General features: G+C 36.1%; 1 protein-coding gene across 1 annotated transcript in view; it reads right to left on the bottom strand.

Moving 5' to 3' along the window:
- Positions 1-689: 689 nt before the first annotated feature.
- The window catches only part of DNAAF11 (dynein axonemal assembly factor 11), a gene marked incomplete at both ends in the record, with an annotated part of 32,587 nt that continues 7,516 nt past the window's right edge, over positions 690-25,760 (bottom strand). The window contains 8 exons of the mRNA XM_084280250.1: positions 690-876; positions 9,026-9,111; positions 14,671-14,766; positions 15,615-15,684; positions 17,851-17,916; positions 20,894-20,971; positions 23,948-24,127; positions 25,268-25,467. Coding sequence (XP_084136376.1) covers positions 690-876; positions 9,026-9,111; positions 14,671-14,766; positions 15,615-15,684; positions 17,851-17,916; positions 20,894-20,971; positions 23,948-24,127; positions 25,268-25,467 — 963 coding nt within the window. The remainder of the gene's footprint in view (positions 877-9,025; positions 9,112-14,670; positions 14,767-15,614; positions 15,685-17,850; positions 17,917-20,893; positions 20,972-23,947; positions 24,128-25,267; positions 25,468-25,760) is intronic.

Genomic DNA, 25,760 nt, shown 5'->3' with positions numbered 1-25,760 from the left:
GGGAAGGAACAGCTTGATTCATCCAACAGCTATAAATTACCCCTGATATTTTTAGGGAATCCTGAAAAAGATGGAACAGTGTAGAGCAGCTGCATGAAGAGAAAGAAGAATGGTCTGTCTGATTTCTCCCAGCTTCTCCATGGTGCCACATCTAGGATGCTGTGTTCAGCTTTATTCTCTTCCAAAATACTAAAAGAAATGGCATTGTTATACCAGCTCCAAAATCCAGGAGCTCTTTGTTATGCTGGAAAATTTACTGAGTCACATAATACAGTGTTTTCTTTTACTCTTCTTCTTCTTCATGAACAAGACAACACTGAAGGAATACATAGAGATTTTTGATATCTTCAGTTTAGTCAGAATAACCTAAATCTTGTTACAAGTTCTTTATTCCTCCTTTCTCTCTTTTTCTACAGTAATAAGTCATCTTTCAAGCTAGAGAGGCAACTTCTTGAAGAAAGGACAATGTCTAGTTTATATGGCTCCCATTCTGATCTGAGACTTACTAAGTAAACAATCCAGAAAAGAAGAATTTACATTAAAATATACTAACAGAAAACACCACAGAAAACACAGGCAAACCAAAGGTTTTGATAAGAAACGTAATATTTCCAACTTTAGCTATATTATACTTTACACAGAAAACTCAAGTATAGACTCAACATACAGAGGGACTATTTAAGAGTGTTTCAAATTAAGGGAGGAACATCTTCATTGTTTTCAAAATCAACATAACTCTTCTTAGTCTCTGTAGCCTTCTGTGGTTCTAGCTTAATAGGTCCCTGTCCAATTCGTTCCTTTTCTTGGACTATCTTGGTCACATCAGGGAATGAATATTTACTAGGATCCACTTCTAATTTCTCAACTTGTCTGCTCCTGAAACAAGAGGGAAACAAATGGATAAAAACTTCAGTGTCAAATATAACAGAACTATTTTGTGTGTCCTTTTATAAACCTGTTGACTTTGATGTGACAGTTGTTACTGCGTCCAATTAAACCAGGATATAAGAGTTCTGGTAACTTGAAAATTGATTGTTATAAAAACCTCAGTGTGAACACAGAACAGTACTACAAAAATCTAAGGTTTTGTACAAAAGAACCCTTAGCCTACAAACATCAGAAGTTAATTTTTTTTTACATCTGTAATTTGTTTTATATTAGAGCATGATGATTGCTGGTATCACATTACAAATGGTTGGCTTTTGATGTAAAATAGGTGTTTTTTAGTATAATTGTTTTTTCATTCTTTTTTCTGTTCATTTTTAGCACAGTTCCTTCACAGTAACTGTCTTCTTAATTTCTATGTGACAGATTAATCGTTGGAAAGCAGAAATACTTTTTATTTAAAGAGAAAATGTAATTGTACTGATTTATTTGCTTTTATCAACCAATTCTTATGTTTTGGCATTAGGAACATTCACCTTGTATGTATTAAGAAAAAAAATTAACTGAAAGTTTAAGAAAGGTCAGGATTATATCAGAATTTCCAGTTTCTATTGCTATTAAGGAGATACATTTAGATCCCATTAGAAACGTGTACAGTCCACTCATCAAGGCAACTTATTCATATGATACCACGATCAAAGATTTTTAAATACTTTTATACTTTCTGTCTTGCTGCATTTAATGTCACTTTTCTTTTCTACTGGAGGACCTCAACAATTAAATAGAAAAATCCAGCCTGCTCTCAAGTAATTTGTAACTGCTCACAGGAAAATGGCAAAATGGAAACTCAGTTCTACAATGATATGATAATTTCTGCAATTTGTACATCTTCATACTAATTTTCAGTTTATACTGAATGCTGCTTTGGGCCCAGCATTCCAAGCTCAGCAGTACAAATGAGAGTGAATGACTCTTCCAGGATGTGGGAAAAGCAGAGTGCTGCCCAGGAGATCAGAAAGGCTCGTTACAACCAGAACAAACAAAAAAAATAGCAAAGTCACTGGATGAAAGAATTAATTTCCTTGATGACAACACAGGCAATGAAAATATGTAAATAAAATATACTAAAATATTTTAAACTGAAAAGACAGCACTCTAGTTGTTAAAACAAAGAATGAACTTTGCCAAGAAGCTTCCAAATTCTACCACTGTTTCTCCATCAAGGATCTGTGAGATCTGAATGGACATCCCAGCCCACATTTCTGTGCTGGTTCTCTGTCCCAGTTCAGGAAAGATGCAGAGCGATTCATGGGAGGTTTCCTCCTCTGTTCTTATGTTTTTCTGAGGAAGGCATGACTAGCAGAAGAGGTAGTAATCAGCCTTGCTATCTCATTCAGCCCTGTGCCACTAGATTTTTCTTCAACTACAGAAATTATTTGATCATTTTTCTGAGTAGAAAATGAGCAGAGAAGCACCCTGCTTTAATAATCTGGATAACCATTTCCAGAATGTGACACAAACAACAAAAAACTGCTCAGAGGAGAATTTTAGGTGTAACAAAAACAAATACAAGAAAACTATTACTTTTTTACATGTCTTCAATTTATAAGGCTAGATTAGTTTAATGAAATAAAAGGGGTTCACTTTGTGGCAGCATTCTAGAAAATATTAATCCTCAAGTGATAAAAGACAATTTGGTTGCCTGTGTAATTTATGAAATGTACTGTGACCTGGAATCACTTTATCAGTAGCTGTTGGGGAGATTCCAAAGAGAGCACACCATGTTCAGAGTCACAATCTAATCCCCAATCACTAATCTGAAGCACCTCAGCAAAAAGCAAAAAAGCATAAATATGGAAATTAGTTAAGTCAGCCTGTGCTTCCCCCACATGGTAGAAAAGATTTTTCTTGAAGTTTTTTTAATTAGCAGTTGGGTTTTTACATGTTCTTAACAGCTCTAAAACTGTACGAATTGCTAGTCATGAAAATACAACAAGCTCTATGGAGTTTGAATAGCTTATTGCTCAGCAGCAGAATAAATTTCAATACACCAGAAATTAATTAACAGTGAGCATCATAAGTAACAGTCCACATCAACAAGCTGTGAAAGGATTATATGCATCAGTCATTCTCAAAATTTAATCAGCACATATTATCTAGATGTGTCTATTAGCAACAGAGAACAGGAAAGACTGAGAAACAAGCACAGGTGATTTATGGTTTTGTTCCAAAAAAGGAAGTGGATTTTTATGTACTTATATGCATGTGATCAAATGTGCTATACTTGTTTAGTGAAGCCTCATCGTGCTCTCTCAACTACCATGAGATTAACAGTTTGCTGACCACCAGACTCAGTTAATGCAGGTGTAAGTCAGTGCAGGTACAACACACACATCTGCTGAAACCTGCTCCTTGCATCATGTAATCTATGCAAAAGGAGGCTGGGTGTTGATGACATTCAGACTAACCACCTGAAAAGTTTTGGAAGAAGGAATGAGTTTTAGGTCATAACAATGTTTTTTCCATGTAAGTCCACCTAGCAGAATAAAAATCATCTTGTTGCTGAAGCTCTTTCATGAGTCATGGTTACAGAAGAGTGATGAAAACAATACTACTTCTTGCAGGACCAGCTATGGCACGTGTCTGAAAATCACTGTTTGTAAATTATTTCAATTTCAGTGAAAAAAAAGTTCACAGTTTTTGGCACTGCTAAGTGTTCTCTACTCAATGGAAAATTAGGGCCTATGATTAGAGCACCATACAAAGTAAATAATAGTGGATTAGGTCCTTTCTTTTTTCCTGGCACTTTTTTTTCCCTTAGAAAACCTATTGCTGTCTCCACATACATTGTCGTTGAACCCAGCAGGCAGCTAAACACCATATAGCCATTTGCTCACTCCCCCCACAGTGGGATGAGGGAGAGAATGAGGAAAAAAGGTAAACTCATGGGTTGAGATAAAAACAGTTTAATAGGACAGAAACACAAGAGATAATAATAACAACAGTGATAAAAGAATATACAAAACAAGTGATACACAACGCAATCTCCCACCACCTGTGGACCGATGCCCAGACAGTCCTCAAGCAGTGGTTCTTGCCCTTCCCCCCACCAACTCTTCCCCAGTTGTTTGGGGTTTTTTTCCAGCATGACATCTTATGATATGGAACATCTCTTTGTCCAGCTGGGGTCAGCTGTGTCCTCTCCCAGCTTCTTATGCACCCCCAGCCTACTTGGTGGCAGGGCAGTATGAGAAGTTGCAAAGTCCGTGACTTAGTGTGCTTGGAAACAACTAAACATCAGTGTTTTATCAAAGTTATTCTCATACTAAATCTAAATCACAGCATTGTGCCAGCTACTAGGAAGAAAATGAACTGTATCCCAGCTAAAACCAGGACAATATAGTTCAACAATGCTTTTAAAAAAAGAAAATTCAAGGATTTAACAGTGAAGAAAGTCAGTCCTCCCATTTTGCATAAATATAGCAGCCTGCTGAACAATCTGGTGTGTGACAGAGTGCATATCTTATAATTTGATTTTTTTTTGATAATTTACACTTTTGTTCACACAATTCTTAATCCCCATATTTGATATTTTAATGACCTGACAGTTACATTCCCCTGTTTCAATTTCTGAATTCCAATAAAATTTAGATTGCTAAAGTTTTCTCATACATTTGATCCAGAATATACTTTTTTTGACATTTGTTTGAAACTTTCCTTTCTGGCACCATGATTTCTGAAGATTTTAACAAGTCACAACCAGCAGCTTTGGAGAGGCACTCATCCCAGTCTTCTAACATTGTGAATGAAACACACAAAAGTAATTATCATTTTAGAAAAAAGTAATAACAAATCCTTTTCTTGAATAAGAAAAGTTATTTCAGTACATGGAATTATATCTTATTTGAGAGCTTTAAGAAAGACAAATCTCTATTTAACTCCTTCTTAGCCAAAACCAGGATAATGAGTGTTAAAAACTGGTGGTGAATGACTGACACTTACCAAACTCTCAACTTTTGAAAATACAGGTTTAGCAAAAGCTACTAGGTAGTCTAAGCAAATAGTCATGGTTTTAGAAATCTTTAGGATATTAATACTTCTTTCATTGCATAGAGACCTTTCAAATCTCTCTATGTATGTGTAGTCTGAAATGAGGCTGTAACTGGAGTCTTCAGAATCAGTGGGTCATTGGGAAAATATGAATACACAATGGCTGGTAGAATCACATTCTATTTTCAAGAGCTAAACTACAATCAAGAAGAACTAAAAAATCACTGGTAAAAAGTTCTGATAAATAAAAGACTGATGATATCTAGGTCATTCCATTCTAAAAGATAAATATATCTCACAAATAGCCTTCATCAGACTAAGAACATACATTAATACTAGCATCCAAGTTTTAAAAACTTAGACAGAAAATAGTAGTCACTGTGACATTTTCAACTTTTCTGTTCTGTCTCTTACCTTCTTTTGCACAATCACTTCAAGATACCAAATTTGAAACTGACCTTGGCAGATAGCAAGAAATATGCTCCAATGCCTGTGATATGTAATTGATCCTCAATTTCTACATCCAGGTATAATACCACCTTACTTTCACTTCTTGATTAACCCAGAAAACCAAAAAGCACTGTTATAAATTTGTCAGTCAAAGTTTAGGAAAACTTTATCTGAAAACACACTTTATCCTAACAAAGTGTGTAGATTTTGTTTACAACACCATGGAATGTTACAAAGATACTTTACCACCCTCTGTCTTTTGTCCTTGTCATACATGGACATCTGGAACTGATGTTAGATTGTAGTGAACAAGAGTTAACTGAAAGTATTCTTGAGAAGGCTGATCTCCAGAATGGCAGGTTTCTGAAGTCTCCTCCCCCTTATTACAGTTATGGATTACCAGATGCCTGTGTGCAAATTAATTTTCAGATCACTTCTTAGGTACTCCACCTTTTGTTCTCATTAGTCAAATTATAGAGATGTATACCCTCTACTTTGATTAGCTTCAGGCCTCCATGAGAATGCAAATGAATCTAGACTCTAAGATTAACTTGAGTAAATAGCCTTTTTAATATGGTGCTTACTTATACGTGACTCCACTTTCTGTTTAAGGAATCAATTAAATTACAATTCCTATGGTTCCTTCTTTCCTAGACAATGTAACTTGCATTGCAAAAAATTCTTTGTCTTCATGACAGCTAACAAACTGTGTAGCTGGAAAATACTATTTTTGCAAATCTATTGAACTCTCAGGATTTACAGTCTACTCCCAGGTATTTATAGAAGGCAAACATGACATCTCAATAGAACTGGTAACTGATTTGCCATTTGTGTCATTTCCACACATCTGTTTATCTTTCACACAGGCCACACTTCAGATGCTTTTAGTTTTCATCAAATTAAAATATTTGTGCTTGGTTTAGACACTGAGTGAAGATGAATTTGGGTTTTGAAAGGTCAAATAAATTACATTGCAGCTCTTTCAGGTTAGTTTGTCTATAGCTCCATTCATTTTCTGACCTCATCTTAAATCACATTCCTAGTTCTGAGGAAATTATTAATTTTGTTCTACTGTATTTATCTTTTTTTTTTGTTAATAAATGGGGAAAAGATCAGCTAAAAGTGAGAGGAGATGAGGGGAAGGGAGGAGAAAGACACTTATAGCAGTCAGATTAGTAATGCTTCATCTACTCAAATAGAAATCAGCTCTACCTTACATTCTTTATTTCATTCTAAAAGGTGTGTATAGACCAGAACTTGTAGATTATTTTTTAATTCTTCTTTGTGAAGTACCCTAGAAATTGTGGCTCCGTTCTTTTGCCTCTCAATCCATTCTCTGGCTGTATTTCTCAACCTCTCAACCTAAAGAACCACAGTTAAAAAAATAAAAGAAAAAAGTGTCTCATATATTCCTATGCATCTTTCTTTACTGTAGGAATACAATTTACATTTAGAGTTGATTTGAATTTCATTTCCTTTTCTTTTCCATTGTATTAAGAATAACCTAAAGCTGAGGGTATGAGACAAGGATTATTGACTTTATGTAACTTTTACACTTAACATTTCCAGTATGACTTCAGAAGAGTCAGCTCCTGCCTGCATTTGAATTTCACCTATGAAACGGGCAAACACAACTTCTACACCTGATGAATTGTGAGGCCAGTTGCAGAAGAAAAGTGCCACACTCAGCTGCTATATTAATAAAGGCTTTGCGAGTATAATAAATCAATGTGTCAAATTTCTCCCATAGAAACTTGTCTCTTTGAAGGTTTGAAATGCAGTTTTGTCTACAGTCACAGAAGAAAGCTCTCTTACGTGGCAGAAGTAATGATAGTATCATCATGTAATCTAGTTAACAAGAGTTAAAGAGATTTAAAGCACTACATTATAGTTTAGCAGATTATATGTCTGGCAGCATTTAGCTAAGACATCTGTAGCTGTCAAGTGTAATCACTGTAATGAATGTTCTTCTGTAATCTAAGAGACAACTATTCAGCAAATTTTTTACATATGGCTAGTCAGTGACTTTTCAAGTGAAGAGGTCAAAAGTTACTATTTTTAGTAAGAACTGTAATTCAAAATACTTTTTCCTACTACTACCTTTGATTTGTGTATTCCTGTAATATTGTAAAACTAAAAATAGCATTTTTCCTTCAAAATCAAAAGGAAATATATTCATAATTATGTAAAACTGTGTTCAAATCAAACACAAATTCCTGGACTTTTGCTATGCCATGGAGTAGCTTTGGGTCATCAGTTAGCAGGAAATGGGACCATTTCTGATTATTCAATTTCCTTTGTTGCTTACATTCTTTCCCATTATTACTTCCATTACTTCCATGTCCCCATTATTACTTCCATTTAAACATTTACTGTGTAGCCAAAACTAAAGGCACACAGATGATTATAAGGAAATATATATTCCTAATCTACCAGTTGCAGACTCTTTTGCTGTTTAGCAGAATCTGTTTGGAAGAGATTTGAGGATTTGAATCTGCTTGGAAGAGAGATCATGTCAGTTATCTAATGGAGGAAGATCTCATTTTCTCCAGGAAAAAAAGACATTTCTTTTAACTGATTTCTTTTAATGGATCTAAAGCTTTAGCTGTACTTCTGTGGGAAAGAACCATTCTTTTTGCAAAATAAGGATCTGCCATTTGGCTTGGACCTTTAAAAAAATATTTTAAATACTCAGTAATCAAGACTGTGCACTGCTGTAATCACTGCTGCCTAAGGATAGGGTGCAGTGCTTGTGGTTCATTAGGAATCTCAAGAAATTTTTAGTTGTCCTGTTGTCTGTTCATCATGAAGGTCATTCAAGAAAAGAAATCATGAATGATCCTTATTAAAAAAAAGTTTAAAAGCATAATTAATGACAGGAGACTCTTGCCAGTGTCCTAATTATTCAGACCAGGAATAATACCCATAATCCATAATGCTACTTTTCACTCTTTCCATCAATATGGACCACAATGAAATAAAAAAGGAAAAACAATGCAACACTTCAAATGTAAACAGATAAACTACTTAACCAACCTTGTTCTTACTGTATCTTAATTTGGTATGAATACTATTACCAATGGCAAGAGAAAAAGGAAAGAGTAAAAGCTGTATCATAGTGCTTGTACTTAGGCCAAGTGCCCATCAACCCCACTGTCTATCTAGAGCAAAGGCTAGTAATACTATGAGCAAAAATAAAAATTACTACATCGCTGGTGTTTGCTCACATCTGACAGTCATTCACTGCAAGATTTCAAGAGCTAGAGCTTATATCACATTTAATAGGAGAGATATATGATATAAAACCTTGTAGAATTGCTTTTTGAAGCTATTTGTTACTGCAGTAGCTCAAACTATATACTACTGAGTGGGTCATTTAGTTTTAGAATATACTAGTTTAATAGCATGAATGCAATGATGGAACAAAACTGATCAGTGTTTTTTTGGCCCTGCTATTGGAGCAGATCGCTTTATAAACAGCACCAGACAGGCCATTAGTCTAAAGCTTTTAAACATAGCTTTACTCTATACAAATCAATATTTTCATACTTTCAACAATAATGTAATAAAAAGCATATATTCTGGCAAGTGAACAAGAAACAGACAAAAAATAAAACTAATGCAAAAGAAATGGAATTACCTTCTTGCATTTTTTTGCAGTGCATTGCAGTCAGAACCTTTAATTGAAGTTGATACTTTCTGCTTAGTCAGGATTGTTTCTTTAGTCTAGAATAAAAAGAGACAGAAAACTAAGTCTTATAAAAAGACTTATAAAAAGTTGATATTTGTGCTCACAAGCATTTAAGTAATCTCTCAAACATGGAAAAACTAAGAGGTTCTGAATAAATTTTCTCTTGTAACATTTATTGTTTCTGTTAGATTTAACACTTCACTCAACAGCTCGTGCATAAGGCAATTTTAACAAAATCATCTGAGTGGAATTACAGTCAGAATTATATATATATTAATGAGTACATATATATATAAAACATTTAAATATATGCAACTATTTGTATTTAAATATATATAGTTTTGTTTAGTACCATGTAAATAATGTAATGTAAATATATTTCTCCATAGCTAACTGTTTGATGATGTGGTTCATGATGGTTCACTTGTGTTTCAGTTCTGGTGTCCATGTGCCAGTTCAAAAATATTGAAGAATCTTCTAAAGTCTGGACTTCTCACTCTTTATAAAAGGAATAAGTGACCATAAATTCCCTCAGCTCCTTTGCTAAAAAGGAATGTCAAGTTCAAAGTCCAAGTGAATTCAAGGGCAGCCTTGGCTGCAGTGACCATTAAATGGTGGAGTTCAAGATCCTAAGGGCAACAATGAGGGTGCACAAGCTCACAACTTGTATATAGTTTGGTGAAGGAAAGTCTGGTTCTTTGGACCTTCCCTCTCTTCTCAGGAATCCCGCTACTGGTTCTTTTAAGAACCATGTATTACATTGATCCCCTTGAGACTAATGTTCCTTACTTTGCCCACTGAGCACAAATTTCCTGATAACCACCAGACAAGGCTTCCTTGACAAGAAGTGATTCAGGAAATTCGGAAAGGGTCAGGGTTTACCTACTGGAACATCTATTATCAATCATTAAATATAATTTGACATAAAAGTTTTTCTGCTCCATAGATGTCCTCCTGCCTCTGTTGAAGAAAAAAATTTAAGTGATACTCTTCACTTTCCTTCTTTTTGAAACACAACTCCATATGCAACAAGGGTATGTCAGCTTCACCAAGCCAGTAGCTGACTGTCCATCTCTTAGTGATGGTGATCAAGTGAACATAACTGTTCTGGAAAACAGAACTGACATAGTTCCAACTGTAGCCAAAAATAAGAATTTGTGCTCAGTAGATGGTTAACTGTAATATTTAAAGCTTGGGTATACTCGGCGATGGACTAAGTTAATATAATAAAGCTTTCTGAAAGAGATTCTCTGGAACTGTTGCTAATATTTGCATTAATCAGAGAACAGAAAGAAGAGAGCTTTTAAGATTACTATCACTGAATTTTAGAAATGGGTGTGTTAAATAGAATCTGAAATTTATTTGAAGAAACAGAAGTAATGTGTGAAAAAAAATATTTCAGCTGAGTCATCTTTTCTGTCCACAATTTCTCTCTCAGTGGCTTTCTGATTCTTGAATTCCCTGAAACACATTTACCAGTGCTCCACAGCTGCATGTCTCCCCATGCCTTTGATGCAATGAAATATTACTGTGTTTACTGTACCTAGATAAATAAGAATTATATAATGAAATTCTATCAAAAAACCTTTACACTGACATGCATAATATGTACCACTCCTATTTTTAAATTAAGGAATCTAACTCTCATTGATCTTAAAGTTTTTAAGTGCTTTTGAAGGCCCAAGCAATAAAAAGCTGTCAGAAATAATTTGCAACTGCTTGTATAATAATTAATAAATAACAAGTCCAAATTTTGCTCTCTGATTCACTAAAATAAGAAAAGTGAAGCTTTAAAATGTGACACAGAATGTCTCAGAATACCAAATAAAAACTGCTTGCTAATAACACTGGTTTTTGATGCTATTTCTCAGACATTAATTTAAATGCTTCTGGTGAAAACTACTGATGACATTTTACAAAATCACTGATTGGATATGCCAATTTTGGGCACAGTCTGTTAAAGAAACTCTCGGGTTTTATTTTTCCTGAGTCATCTGATGACACTTTCAGAGAATAGAGGTGCAAAGTTTGAAAAGCTTCATATGACAAACATTTTTCCCAGAACATAAAGCCTGTAGTGTACTCATTGTTGACTCCTTACTTATGCAAAAATCTCTGCACAAATGATTGTTCCAGAATAAACACTACACTTTGATAGTCTCACTATATAATTTCTCTGAATGTTATGTCCTTCAGTTTGTTTAGATGACCTTCAAAATAGGTTTGTAGGCAATTAAGCCTTAGGAAGACACTCATTCTACTGTGATTTGCTGTGCAGTAAATAGTATGTTTAAGAAAAATGTTTTCAGAAAAGGTGAAAATTGTTTATTTTACTTCATGTGGAATTTCCTATCTCCCTCATCTATGATGTGCCAAGGTCATCAGAAGGTAAGGTTTTGGTTTTCATTTTAAAGGCTAGGAAACTATGAACAGGCTTGAAGATGAATGGTGAAAGGTTTAGTAACCTGATCACAAACTCACTAAAGCAAGTGAATAACACTGACAGAATTTAGTCGGCTTTCTGTTTTGTTACTGAGAAGAGAGGTATCTTTTCAGGATAGTATTGCAAGAAGCATATTATAAGAAACTATTTTTAGGTTAAAAGCATTTTCAACATTTTTGTTACCTAAGGAATGGGATAGACCATTTATCTAGTTGCAAATTTTATTTTCATAATAATTGTATATCAGGAACAGAAGGTTAAATATAAAGTCATAAGATTGTCTTATCACTGATAGAGCTTGAAAGAAGTTGCATAAACTCTGTTCTTCCTATTATCTTCCTAAAAAGAATTCTTATTCTCTTGATAGCATCAAATTAACATTCTCAAACATGGCTGATAACCTGAGTCATAAAGTTCTGGAAGAAAATTACCAAGTTTTGTTGCTAATATTTATTCATTATACTTTGCTTCCTAAATTATATCCTATTCATAACAATAAAATTTTTATGGATAGAGAGCATCTGAAAAGGATAGGTATTCCAAAAATGTAGCTTGTGCACTCTAATTCAGTTCTGGGGGAAGGGAACAGATTCTGTGACTGTAATATAGAACAAAGAACAATAGGCTTGTACCTGGTATGTACAATTGCTGTGAAGTAGCACAGCTCCATCTTTGGTCAGAAACCCATGAAGTTTACAGGATCAGAAACAGACAGAATGGTAGGAGTTGGAAAGTACCTCTGGAGGTCATCTGGGCCAACTGCCCGACTCAGGCAGGGCCAGCTAGAACCAGTTGCCCATGTAAGTACAGGACCATGCTATGTCCAGGCAGCTTTTGAATAATGCCATGGATAGAGACTCACCCTCACAGTAAAAAAATGTTTCCTGATGTTCAGAGGGAACCTGCTGTGTTTCAGTTTGTGTCCATTGCCTCTGGTCCTGTCACTGGGCTCCACTGAAGGGAGCCTGATTTCACCAAGCTATAAGCCATCCCTTCAGGTATTTATATGTGTTGATAAAATCCCCTGAAGCTTTCTCCTCTCCAGGCTGAACAATCCCAGCCCTCTCAGCCTTTCCTCCTAGGAGAGATACTCCAGTTTCTTCACCATCTTTGTGGTCCTTTGCTGGATACCCTCTAATCTGCCCAGTACTGGACACAGCACTCCAAGTGTGTCTCACCATTACTGAACAGAGGGGAAGGCTTGCCTCCCTCAAACTGTTATTCAGTAGAGCATCTCTCTCCTCAAATCTCACAAATATCTTTGGATTTTGAGATGAAACAGGCTGCAGACCACCAGGGTATGTAAAATATAAAGGTGTAGCTAAAATAACAAGGTAGGTGAAATATAAAGTTAATATTTCAATAAAGGCAATTATTATTAAGTTGATTTAATAATAATTTTGATGATTAGGTGGGGCTTTCTAGGCAGGCAGCAGATTTCAATATATCCAGAGGGTCTTTGAATTATTTACATTTTTCTGAGGCACTGGTAACCAAAAAAGAGACAAACAGGAAATATGAGTAATAAAAGCAGGTTATGGGATAGAAAATTGATAGTACTCAAAATATCCAAGAGAAAAATAAATAGTAAACAAAACTGTTCAGAAATATTTGAAAATTATATTATCCAGAACAGCAAAAGTCAAGGCTTCTGTTTCAAATAAATACATTTAGTAAAGTATAAATCTACATAAGAGTGGGCTTTGAGCATTAATAAAATACAGATCTTAACCAAACAAGTACAATTTTCAGCATTCTTCAAGATCCTAGTAAAATTGCATGTTTGATCCTATAATGACAGTTTGTGATTTAATGAGAGGTTGTCCACGTAGGGCAAGACAGATGGTATGGGATTGAAGGGTAGAAGAAAACATACAATGTATAGAACTACAGGTGGAAAAAGCCAAGAGCTGAAAAATAACTGTTTAGTTACAACTGCTAGTTGCATAGTCTTAGAATTAAATCAGAGCTAAGAGAAATTGCCCCAAATAGGAGCTGAAGGTTTCTTCTTCAGAAGAAAATGCTGTCATATGTAGCACCATGTCCCACTGCTCCTACATAGCAGAGAAGCTTACTAGAGGCCAGAAGGATCAGGCTAGAGCACCAAGAATATTTTTTTCCTATAACTATCCTTGGACAGAGTTACCCTATTTCTGAAAGCCAAAAATACATGATGCAGTCCTAGAGGCCTTAAAAGCAGTCCAGCCTTCCAAAGGCATAATGGCTGGTGAGCATGATGTTGAAGTTGATTTTAACCTTTTCTACAGCTCCACCATATAACCCATTCACATCTCCAGACCTCTGTCTTACCAAAACTTTCAGCTCCCTGTCTGCTCCACACACTTCAATCCATCTCTGCTTTTCTTGCAGGTCCAAGAATGCAGTCTTGCACCAGATGACATCAAGTCTCACCTTAAATGCTTTCATTTCTTCTACCATCCCACCCATCATGCCTCAAACCTGAAGATACCTCTCCCATTCAGATTCCCTATGCATCTTGCCTTCTATTCCTTCTGTACTGCTACATCTTCCATGTATTTCCTGCCCCCTAACTCCCCCCAGTTACCTCTGTCACTGCCTGCTTCTGTAAGGCAAGTTGATCTCCATATCTTCAATTATTCCTCATTACTGGTTGTACCTTCTTTATTCTCTCCTTTTTTACAAATGTGTGGGAATGGGCAGATGTCCTGGTTCCACCTTTGGTTCTACCTCATCTACTCATTATGTCATCCCACAAATCACAAGACTGCTTACACATCCAGGGTAGGGAGTGAAGAGCAAATAATGTGGCCATACTTCAGTCTGCTGTCATTTACACTACAAGAACTGGGCTGGGCAGGGAAAAGAATAAAAAAAAAAAAAACCCACTTAAACTCAGTTTACTTTTACTTGTCAGCAGAACTTTCATTGACTAGAAGTCTGATCAGCATGACACCATAAAGGCAAACATCCAAGAGCAGGTGAAATAGAAAAGCACAGTGTTCAGGATACTAGGGACATATGACTTCTACACAGGCATCTTTAAGTACTACAGACTGCTGTGCAGCAATTCTCAGTTGAAACACCATGTTGCCACAACCCTCTTGCTCTATGATTACATACACTTGGTAAAGTGTCTTGCTACACCAGATCTTCAGATTATTTTACGTACCTTTGGCATGCTGACAACTAAATGACCAGTAGTCTGTGATCTTTTAGCAGAGCTGCTGTCTGGTTTCACTTCCTCAGGAAGCACAAGCTGAAAAGGCTGTGAAAAAAAATGGGATTGAAGTATATCATACTAAATATATATATACTTCTTTCTTTTTTTTTTTTTTTTTTGACCTGGACAGAACACATGCAGAAACATCACTGTCATATCCTTTGATCTTAAGGACAATACAGGCCTAAATCCTCTCACTTTGTATGTAGTGTTACTAATCCTAATAAATGATTAGCATGCTAAATGGCTTTTACTTACAAGCATAGTCATATGTATATTCCTGAATTGCTGTCATTCCTGAAGTGACATTTCTAAAGAAGGTTATAAAATGATGCTTGACTTATATTAGCAATTAAATGAGAAAGATTATCCAGTCTATTTTAGACATAAAGTAATTCAGAAGTTTTTTTTATGCAGTTGGTACAGTCAAAAATAGGGATTTTGGTTTACTGTGCAAGTACTTTGAATTTTTAAAAAAATTGATGATAAAATTAAAACTGCTGAAAAGAGAGAAAACTGGAATGACATCTTAAATGTCCTTTCAAAAAAATATACATCCATCTGTTTCTGTCAGCTATAAATTCCAGATTGTGAAATTGCTGAATTCTAGTGTAGGGCAACTAGAAAGCTCACTTCTTCAGTGAATTATGGTACACAGAGGTAAAGGGGGAATAAGGAGAGAGATGAGAGAGAGAGAGAGAAAGAGAGAGAAATTTCAGGTTTTGTATGTTTTCTGATCAGGAGTTCCACAGTTTATGTGTTGTTTTATATGCAAATCTGAAAGCATAGGTATATACAGTTGGTAATTCATAAAAGCGAGATCCAGAGTCCACTAGATAACGATGATGAGCATTAACTCTGATTTGAGATTAATGTAGTATGAAAACACTAACCTTTCCTTTCACCAATACTCTTATGTAAGTTGGCTGGACATCAACATCAAGCAGAGAAGTGTCCAAATGCCTTCAGAACAACATAAAAATAAATGAATCAATTTAAAATATAGTCTTGTAAATGAGCAGTGCACACTCACTATACAGCTCTTTAATGATGATTTTATAGTTTATAAACTATAAACTTAAATTTCAGTTATTAAATGATATGAAATGTTATTAGGATTTAATGACTTTGGAAGAAAACCATGATCTTTCTCTGTGTTCACAGAATGTCAAATAAAATAACATCTAAATTCTGTCAAGTCCACCACATCAGTTATTGTATAACTGCAAGAATTCAAAATCCTTGTGGAAAATGAAAGTCTTTCTTCTATTAATTTAGTCCTTTACATTAATATGAAAATTCACCTATTTGGTATTTAAAATTGTAAAAGTACTTTGCTATTCTTCTTTCTGAAGGCTTTACTAGTAAATTTATAATGAGAGTTTGGGTTTTTTTTCACAGAATTTGCTGGTAAACAACGAACATAAATATTTTAAGCTCCCAGAAAACACAGTACATTTAATTTTCAATACTCTCAACCAAAATTTGTGACCTATAGAAGCTCTACTTTAGCATCTGCTCTTCATCATGTGACACATACACTTATGTTCCTGTAACCTACTAGCAAATACACAAGTACATATTCCCTATTTCTCTTCTTTTATAATATTACTTCTCAGGTGAATTTTTAAAGCTTTTTAGTTTGGATTTATTACAAGTGAGCACAGAATATTACAACATATCCAACATCTTCTTGCACCCGAACAGTTTTTCTCAGGTTTCAAAAACCCTAATTCTTGTAATTCAGAAACATGGAGCAGGCCTCTTTTGAGGGAAATTAATGAGCTGTAAGGGAAGAACACCTGGCATTGAAAAAGGTTTCTGTAGTATAAAACTAGTTCAATCTTTACTCTTAACAAGTTCCTACTATGGGTAAATAAGTTTGTGGCTTTCCAACCCTTTCCTGACGTATGGGCAAGGCCACTGTACTGCTTAGCAGTATATAGTATCAAACAGATATCAGGTTTCCTTCTCATATGTTGGCCTGGTTCAACCAGATTTCTTCCAGATAATGCCCTGGCACAGTTCAGGAAGCTGCATGAGCCATGGACTCTTTCCAGTAAGCAGGAGAAGTAAGGTAAGGCTGCCCTACTCTGTCTTGGGAAGAAGAATTGAACTAGAAGGACACGTATACTAGAGCACTTTTAGGGCCAGAGAATAGGGGGGAAAAACAACCCTTCCTTACAATTCTAATCTGCAAATGAAGCATGGAAAAGATTTTTGTCCTGGTTTTGGTCAGGATGGAGTTAACTTCATTTGTAGCAGCGGATGGAATGCTGTGTTTGAGAGTTAAAATGAAAGCAGTGCTGATAACACCCTGATGTTTTTAGTTGCTGTCACTCAAGGACTTTCTCAGCTCTTCGTATTTCTCTATTCATGAGAAAGGAGGGGCGAAGCCAGGACAGGTGACCAAACTGGCCAAAGAAAGCATTCCATGCCAATTACGTCCTGCCCAGGATAAAGGGGGGCTGATGGGAGGAGGAGCAGGGGCGGCTCCGGGACGCGCGGTTTTTGGGGGACTGTCGGGTTCCGGAACGGCTCTGGGTGGCACGGCCTGAGTTGTGGGTTCGGTGAGAAACTGCATTGTGTATCAACAGCTTCATAGATTTTTGCTCTAAAGTCCTGTTAGCATTGTTAGATTGTATCTTTCGTTATCTTAGTAAACTATCCTTATCCCAACCCAGGGGCCTCTTAGTTTCTTCGTTTTGGGGTTATTTGCCCCTTCCTTTTCCCTTCCCTTTCCTCTCACACCCCCTTCCCTCTTCCCCTGCTCTTTTCCTTTAAGGAGCAGGCAGCTGCCTGGATCTCAGCTCTCAGCCGGGGTAAAACCACAACAATTTTACATAAGTATAAAAGGATAACTGTGGATGAAATCTGCCTGTGGACTGCAGAAAACATCAATTCCAAAAAGGACTAATAGGTACTATCATTCAGGAGTAACGTAACAGTCTGAAGGGTCTTTGGTTTACTCAGCTTCACTTCTTTGGCACAAGCTTTAAGCTTGATGCCATTACTGCCTACATTATTTGTTTTCCTCTTGAAAAGTCCTCATTACCCAGGGGAGTATACTTGAAACACTGTGTATTAGAATTTAAGAATGGCAAAAATTAAGAGGAAAAAAAATCTGACCTGTAAACAGCAAGATCCAAGATGATCTGGTTGTTGTCTTCATCATCTTTCAAAGAGAAGTAAAGCCTAATAATAATGACAAGAAACACCCCCAGGATAAATAGAATTGTAGTGAATAATAAGCACTCATTATGATGCACTTCAAATTCATCTGCTAGCAATTTGATTAATATGTACACTATTCAGACAGTTTGTCACATGATCATTTTAGAAACAGTTGCAGTTTTCCTCCTGAACAGAAAAGAATACTGTCACTTGAACCAAAGTCATTCTTACATTTATTTTCTGTTCTCCCCACTCAACCAAACAAAAAAAGGTTTTGCTGAAGGTCAGTTGAAATTAAGACGTGTCTGTCAATGCAGAACGGGAGACATCTGCTGGTGAAGTCTGTCTGCTGTATTAACATCTGCATCCAAAACCAGCTCACAGAAAGCATGAAAAGCCCAGAACTTGGTAATCCTAACCTTATCACATGCAAAACCAAAATAGCCTCTTTGTTCTTAGTAATTAATTTGCCTACAGTATAAATATCTACCTGTGCGTTTCCAAAGTAAAACATGATTTGAACAATATCCTTGATTCTATGAGGTTTATGATTTTTGTTGAAAATAAGATGGTAGATTGTATTAGCTGCACCTTTGTGATCTGCTGGCTGAATTATTAAAATTGTGAAGGAATCTTACCAGCTATGAATGAAAACAAAATTTATTACTACAACTGTAACAAGATCATAGAAACAGAACCATAGAACGTGTTAGGTTCGAAGGGACCTTCAAAGGTCGTCCCCCTGAAGTAAGCAGGGACATCTTCACTAGAGCAGGTCGCTCAGAGCTACATCAAGCTTGACCTTGAATATCCCCAGGGATGGGGCCTCCACTGCTTCTCTGGGCAACCTGTTCCAGTGATTCACCACCACCATATTGAATATTTTTCCCATACTATCCAACCTAAATCTCTCCTATTCTAGTTTAAAACTATTACCCCTTGTCCTATTGCTACATGCCCTTGTGAACAGTTCTTCCCCAGCTTTCTTATAGGCACCTTTCAGGTACTGGAAGGCCACTATAAGATCCCCCCGGAGCCTTCTCTTCTCTAAGCTGAACAAGTCTAACTCTTTTAGCCTGTCTTCATAGGAGAGGTGCTCCAGCCCTTTGATCATTTTTGTGGCCCTCCTCTGGACATGTTCCAATGATTGCACTTCATCTAGTCTAAACTTACAAATTCTGCTCATATAGTCAAACATTTCCCATTTATTAGAGAAGAAACCAGAATATAACCCACCTATATATAATAGGAATTTTATAAATTAATTATTAGTATAAAGAAGCTGAAATGTTAACAGTTTAGATGATAGTTTTTTCAACAATAACAAAAAAATTGCCAGGTATACTTCTTAACTCTTTGCTCTTTTGTTTTCTGAAACAGTCAGCTTGCAAGAAAGCTGACAGACCTTTTAGTTTATGCATATTTTTTAATGGAAGACAGCAAAGAATACAGAACAACTTTGTTTCCCATTCACAATTTTTTCTCTTACTACATCACAAATTTTGAGAATTCACTAAAAACTGAAGGCTGAAAAAGTGAAAAGAATTGTAAAACTGTCTAGGGGGAATCATAACCAGAATTGAGGAAGATAAATAGTCTGTTCTGAGTAGAATGCAGGTTAGCATTCCTCTTGCTAACCTTCCTAAAGAATATCAGAGAAGCTTGGATATTGATATGGATGTTCGGCTCTTGCACTGAAGCAAAAACTTAGAAGAACACCATCTGTCTAATATCTTTTAATTTATGTCTGTCCAATACACTGAAGAGCTGTGACATTCTTGTTGAAGCCGTGACAAAACCTGCTCATTGATCTCACTTTTACCTGGCACATCCACAGACTAAATTTGGGTGACACATACAGGATTGCTACAAACAGTGAACTCCAGTGTACTGTATTGCTCCTAAAAAGAGAGCTAGAGGTTTATTCTACTTATTCTAAATATCTCTGCTCTTTAAAGACATAATCAAATTCTATTAACACAAAATGTAAACTTAGACTTGTCTTTTTTGAATCAATTTTTTTCCAGTCAGCATATTCAAATTTTAAAAGTACAATAGTAAATAACTTGTGGTAGAGATGGAAAAATCATGAGCTCTGCTGCCACTACCTTTAATTTTCTCTGTACCACTGAAAATTATGCATTGATCCTAGAATGAAAGTTTTCAAATCCCATGAATTTGCATGCTTTATAAATTTCCAAGATTTGAAAGCACTGTTCATGCTAACAATAAGCATGTTCTTAATTTTTATTTTGTAGCTAAATCAGTGGATAGTAGACAGGCATGTGGCCCTTCATAGGCAACTTTGGATCACAGTCTCCTGTAGGAGGCTCTTTGGGGTCTTGTTTATAAGAAAAAAATGTTTCCTGTCTCCTGTTTCCCCTTAGAAAAGGCAGGCTTGGTTCAAGTGAAACTAATGGTAACACATGGCTGGTATCCCTGGAACATCATTCCAATACCCAAGTGTTCTATCAATGATAAAATACATGAGCTTTCTCCATATCACCATCTTCTGTTGTTAGAGACCTCATTCAGTGTCAAAGGACCTCAGGCCATGGATGTGAATTACATATTCTTCCTAAATCTGCCAGTTGTGTACAAATACATTACTTGGATGTATTTTTCTACACTTAGAATGGCTACTCACACATTCAACTTCAATAGTCAAACCAGTTAAACTTTTTCCACTATTAGCAAGATGCTCAAAAAAGAAAGACTTACCATAGAAAAGAGTAAAACTTATCTGCTACAGAAAAACAAGTTCTTAATCATCATCATCATCAAAGGCCAAGATGTTAAACAGCCTTCAAAACTTAACTCACTGAAAACTAATTCTTTCTCCAGGATCAGAACATCATTTTAGAATTCCCCATTAGGGATATAACACTGCAACAAGAATACATGAGCCGCCTTGTATTTGTTTTGTCGTGTATCTTGGAATAACTGCCCAAATCAACAATAAAGAGGCCAGCCTGTTCAAACCCTTAACTTTACATACTTAGGCACGTTCACATTCAGAACTTTTCCTTCTGCAGTGATCAGTGTCTGAAGAGGCTTCTCTCTCTTCTTTGATTCCCTTAACAAAACAGAAAGAAAAATGGTTTATGATTTCACATTCTAGTATTTTACGTTTAATAGCAAAAAAGATGGCAAGACATAAGAATTACCTGGTATTTGATGTTAAGGCAACAACTTATCACAGGAACAAAACATGCTGTATCAAATTTCCACCCAGAGCCAATGCTCAGCTAGTTCCTGAGCCATGCTGCCTCCTAGACAACTCCACCAGCTATGTGCTAAGCATGAGATCATATGGTATGTAATATCCCTTTGGTCAGTTGGGGTCAGCTGCCCCAGCTGTGTCCCTGCCAGCTTCTTGGGCACCCCTCACCTTGTTGTTGGCAGTCCAGTATCAGAAACTGTGAAACACCTGACTGCTTGGCAACCACTAAAATTATCAGTGTGTTATCAACATCACCCGCATCCTAAATCCAAAACACAGCACTACACCAGCTGTTGGTAAGAAAATTTAACTCTATCCCAGCTGAAACTGGGAAAAAAGCATCAAAAAAGATGTTGTCCATAAATATAGGGGATTTGAAGAAGTAAAAACATTCAGGTAGAGCTACTGGAATTACTAAATCAAAACTTCTGTTTAAGAAAGTTTCCATGTGTTAAAATGAGACTATAAATGAGAGCTTTAATGTTGGGTTTGTGGGTGTCGTGGTTTTGCCCCAGCCAAGAGCCAAGCACCATGCAGCTGCTCTCTATCTAAGAGGGGGTGTGTGGGCAATTGGACGGGAGGAGAGGCGAGGGGGGAGGAAGGAAAAAGGACCCCCAAAAAACCCCAAACCTCACGGGTTGGCATAAGAACAGTTCACTGGGACAGCAGAGAAAGGGAGAGATAACATTAACAGGACTTTATAGCAAAATATACAGAACTGGTGATACACACAGGCAGTTTCTCACTGAACCACACAATTCAGATCATACAGCTCAGAGCTGTCCTGAAACCGACCCATTCCCAAAAGCACGTCCTGTAGTCACGTGCTCTTCCTCCCATCAGCCCCCCTTTATGCTGAGCATGACATAATTGGCATGAAATATCCTCTTTGGCCCGTTTGGGTCACCTGTCCTGGATGTGTCCCCTTCCAGCTCCCTGGGTGCTCTCCCCCTTCTAGTTAGCAGAGAAATATGAACAATTGAAAAGTCCTTGACTGCTCGGCAACAGCTAAAATATCATGGTGTTATCAGCACTGCTCTCATCCTGACTCCCAAACATGGCATTGCACTGGCTGCTAGAACGAGAATTAACTATCCTAGCTGAAACCAGCAGAGTTGCCTATACTTGAATTGCTGCTCTTGACACTTGAATGCAAAGTGAAGGAATCACCACTCTGATCTAGAGACGCAGTTCTCAGAAATGCTTCAAGAAATTATATCCTACCGTGTCTTAGCGGTTAAAAATCTGTTTCCAGATGAGATCTATCTGCTCATGTGAACCATTTAAAGGCAAATTCAGTCATGTCATAACCATTAGAACTCGAGATAACTTGTATAACATGGTACTGAGATCAGCTGGAAGGCCTAGCTCTGGCTACAGGCAGCTAAAGGAGATCCAGTGCACCTTTCAGCTGCAACTGATTTTACACTTGACTGAACTTTCTTTGAATGAAACTGCAAGTATTCACTCATTTGATAATAGCCAAAGCTGCTCAGTTTATTATCTGCTGTGTCCAGCTGGCAAATTTAATGTGTGCTAACACGTCCTAGAAAGGTTCAAATTTAGCATTGGTCTGATTCAGTTCATGTCAATTTTATACTAAAATAAGCCAAGTAACTGATACTAAAGTTAAATTTCCACAAGCAAGGATGATTTGAAGTTGCCAGGGGCACTTTTCTGTTCTTACCTTTCTCAGCACTAAACCAAAATGAACTGTTACAGGATTTTTAACTCCTTTAAATACCTTTGAAATTTAGAAAAATCCAGAAAGAAATTATTCTATCTTTATTAGAGGCTGCACAGGGGGTTTGTGGATTCTCCTTCTCTGGAGATATTCAAGACCCATCTGGACACCTACCTGTGCAACCTGTTCTAAGGAACCTGCTTTGGCAGGGGGATATGACCCAATGATCTCTTGAGGTCCCTTACAACCCCTACAATTCTGTGAATCTTTGTGAATATTGCTATTTGAACTCTCTTTGATTATTTAGAGGGAAACATTTAGAACACATTTGCTTTTGACTAGAGCAAGGCATCCCCAAACACAACCAAATTCTAACTAGCTAGAATCTGAGTTCCACAATGGTTCTTCTGGGAAAGTGCTAGATTGTAAATTAATTACAGCAACATGTTATGCAGATTTCCAAATTTCTTGGAGAGTTCCCTATAAATGAACTTTTTCAATACTTAGACTTGATAAATCTTTTAAAAAGCATGTCTTTAAAAAAAACAACTAGAAAAATCTCTGACACAAATGCTGTTATATAAGTAAAAGAGGAGAAAAAAAGGAAAAAGAAAAAACCCTGTTGCATACAATGTTTGTGGAACTGATAAGCCAGCAGCAATAAGATTATTACTTCTTTTTGCTAGCATCTGCATTAATTTTCCATGGTCAGCAAAACCAGAATTAAATTTATAAAGTTTTAAAGGCTTTTCAGAGGCCAGACATCTCCAGATCCTCCATGGAAAACAGAAAGCACAACATGAAGAATATTAAATGTTGAACCACAGGAAATGTATTAGTTCACTCACAGAAAAGTGAAACTTCTAAAGCCCATAAAAAGTAGTTGAAAGGAGAAATTATATTTAAAATTCTATTTAAGAAAACCAATATACATGGTATCATAAATATATTTTAGAAAATGAAACAAAAACAAAACCAAGAAAATTCTGAATACATTATTTTTATTTTATAAGCATATTTACACAGGGATTTAAACTGTCAGTTCTCAGTAATATTTGATGTGAGGCAGTTGCCTTACCTCTACTCTTTACCTTTGAAAATTTCCCCTTCCTCAACTCATAGAATAAAATGAAACAAAACCAGACCTTATATTGTCTTTGGCTCTCCGTTTTTCTTCAATATATCTGTGAGTTTCTAATCTAGACTCTGGAGTATATGGTGTAGGCTCCTCCCAAAATCTTCTGTCTTCTTCTTCAACTGTTTTCCACATTTCTTGTTCTCTGTCTTCTGCGTGATTGTTTTCTTTGTTCTGTAGGGTGTCTGGGCTACACAGGATCACATGGAATATTACCCCAGTGCAATGAAGGAAGAGTAACAATACTTGTAAAGGAACACTTAAAATATATAATTTTTTTAACCCAATAATAATAGCTGTATAATTCCTACAAAGAACAGCATTTTATAGATTTGGGCAATATCCCCTTCTCTACTTCTTTCATCAGTCAACAAAACCTATTTTGACATACTGTTTTTCATTGACTTAACTAAGAAGTGACATGCTGGTTATGCCTAACCCTCTGAAAACCTTGATAGATAGTACAATAGATATCATTTCAGGAGCAGAATTTTCAAACACCCTCATAACTTGCAGGTGAAAGAAATCCTTCAGTCTCTGTGATTTTTAAGTATTCCAAGTATCAGGCAGCAGCAGATTAGAAATTTATAGCGTAGCAACATTTTACTTTGGCATCTCCTCAGGTGCTGTCTTAGAACCTGAATGATTTTTCCCTCTAGCCCTAAGCCCCCGTAATCTTCAAAAAATTCTCTATCCATATATAGAGAAAACTGAATTTATGATATAGCTGTGATCTATGAGGACAAAGTTCCTTAGCCAGCTCAATTTCTATTAAATTAAAAAGAAGACGGATGGCAACTGCAGTGGAAGATGACCCCAGACAAAAATCATTCTGCTGTCTAGGTAATCTCATTGATATTGGGTACAAGAAGTATTGAAATCAACATTCCATAGCCTTTTCCATCTCAAAAGATCTGCAATATTCTGTTTGAGTCTTCATATCTAATAACTCTAAAGCAAAAGAAATTACAGGTGAACAGCTGCTTTCTCTGCTTTACCTTGAATAACAATTTCCAACTGTTCTCTTGAAAGAAGCTATCAATTACACTCTTCTGGCACCCAGACAATTTAGCTTGGAGTTTTGGGACAAAAATTTTATTGCACTGCCTGTCTGTAGGTCAGTAATTAATTTTCTTTGTAATTAATTATATTTTTCATTAGAGTGAACATGCATGAAGAAAAATAATTCTGCTAGAATCAACAATAATTCTAAACAACAACAAACTAAAATAGTTAAGTGCAATTATATAAACTATTTAGTGAGGAAAAACAAAATTCCTAATGAAGAATGAGAACTGTTTACTCAGAAACTGTTGTTGCTTACTGCTACCTGTCAAATCCAAGCTTAGATTCCATTTGTTTTTGTTTCTTGTCCTTTCTTTCTTGCATTCTTTTCTGAGCCTCTGCTTTTTCTCTGGCCCTTTTGAGAAGATAAGCTTGTTCCTGGTCTTTAATTTTCTGTTTCACTTCTGGATAGTTTTGAAGTGCTTGAATCCTCTCTGAACGTTCTATTTCTTTGCTATCCAAACACTTCCCAAAGGCAAAAAAAATAATATAGATATGTGAGAAAATTTAAACATATTCAAATTAATAAAATCATTAAAATGCAGGTTAATTTTAATAGTTTACTTTCTGTATAAAATTAAAACTATGCCTTTTCAAACCATCATAGTCCTATATAAGTTATACTGTAATAAAAAATTATCAGTAAGTTGTTATTGAGATCTGAAAATTATTTTGTATGTCTGACAGCTGCTCTTTTCATTTTCCAGGAATTTCAGTTGGTCTTAGAATATGTAGTAGAGAGAGTCACTTCAGCCATT

The sequence above is a fragment of the Gallinula chloropus genome (genome assembly GCF_964237585.1).
Source record: "Gallinula chloropus genome assembly, chromosome: 2".
NCBI lineage: Eukaryota > Metazoa > Chordata > Aves > Gruiformes > Rallidae > Gallinula > Gallinula chloropus.
This window is presented reverse-complemented; position numbering and strand designations above follow the sequence as displayed.